The 321-nt window shown below is 34.9% G+C and overlaps 1 protein-coding gene across 1 annotated transcript in view; it reads right to left on the bottom strand.

Annotated features, from left to right (window-relative positions):
• LOC107478843 (diacylglycerol O-acyltransferase 1A) overlaps positions 1-321 on the bottom strand; it is a 7,655-nt gene that overhangs the window by 2,262 nt on the left and 5,072 nt on the right. The window contains exon 10 of the mRNA XM_016098982.3: positions 87-168. Within this exon, the coding sequence (XP_015954468.1) occupies positions 87-168 (82 nt within the window). The remainder of the gene's footprint in view (positions 1-86; positions 169-321) is intronic.

Genomic DNA, 321 nt, shown 5'->3' with positions numbered 1-321 from the left:
AAAACAAAGAAAAGTCACAAGTTCTATTCATAAAAGAATTATAACTAATTACAACGACCTATGAATCTGCAAGCACAAAGACCTACCTCATCAACAGTTTTAGCATTCCACCAATCCTTGTAGAACTCACGATCACCAAACTGAACAAGTTCTGCAAGTATATTTAACCTACATTGCAGCAATGGCTCTAAGGATAAGCTACCTCTTTCAGTAAGAAACAAAGCGAAAATAAGGCAGTTCAGCACTCTGTATTTAACCAATTCTGCATGAGAACATGGAAAACATGGATTTACTTTTTTAAAAAGATAAGAACTCCACTGA

Source organism: Arachis duranensis, chromosome 3 (genome assembly GCF_000817695.3).
Source record: "Arachis duranensis cultivar V14167 chromosome 3, aradu.V14167.gnm2.J7QH, whole genome shotgun sequence".
NCBI lineage: Eukaryota > Viridiplantae > Streptophyta > Magnoliopsida > Fabales > Fabaceae > Arachis > Arachis duranensis.
The sequence above is the reverse complement of the archived record's forward strand: the minus strand, read 5'-3'. Positions and strand labels throughout refer to the sequence as shown.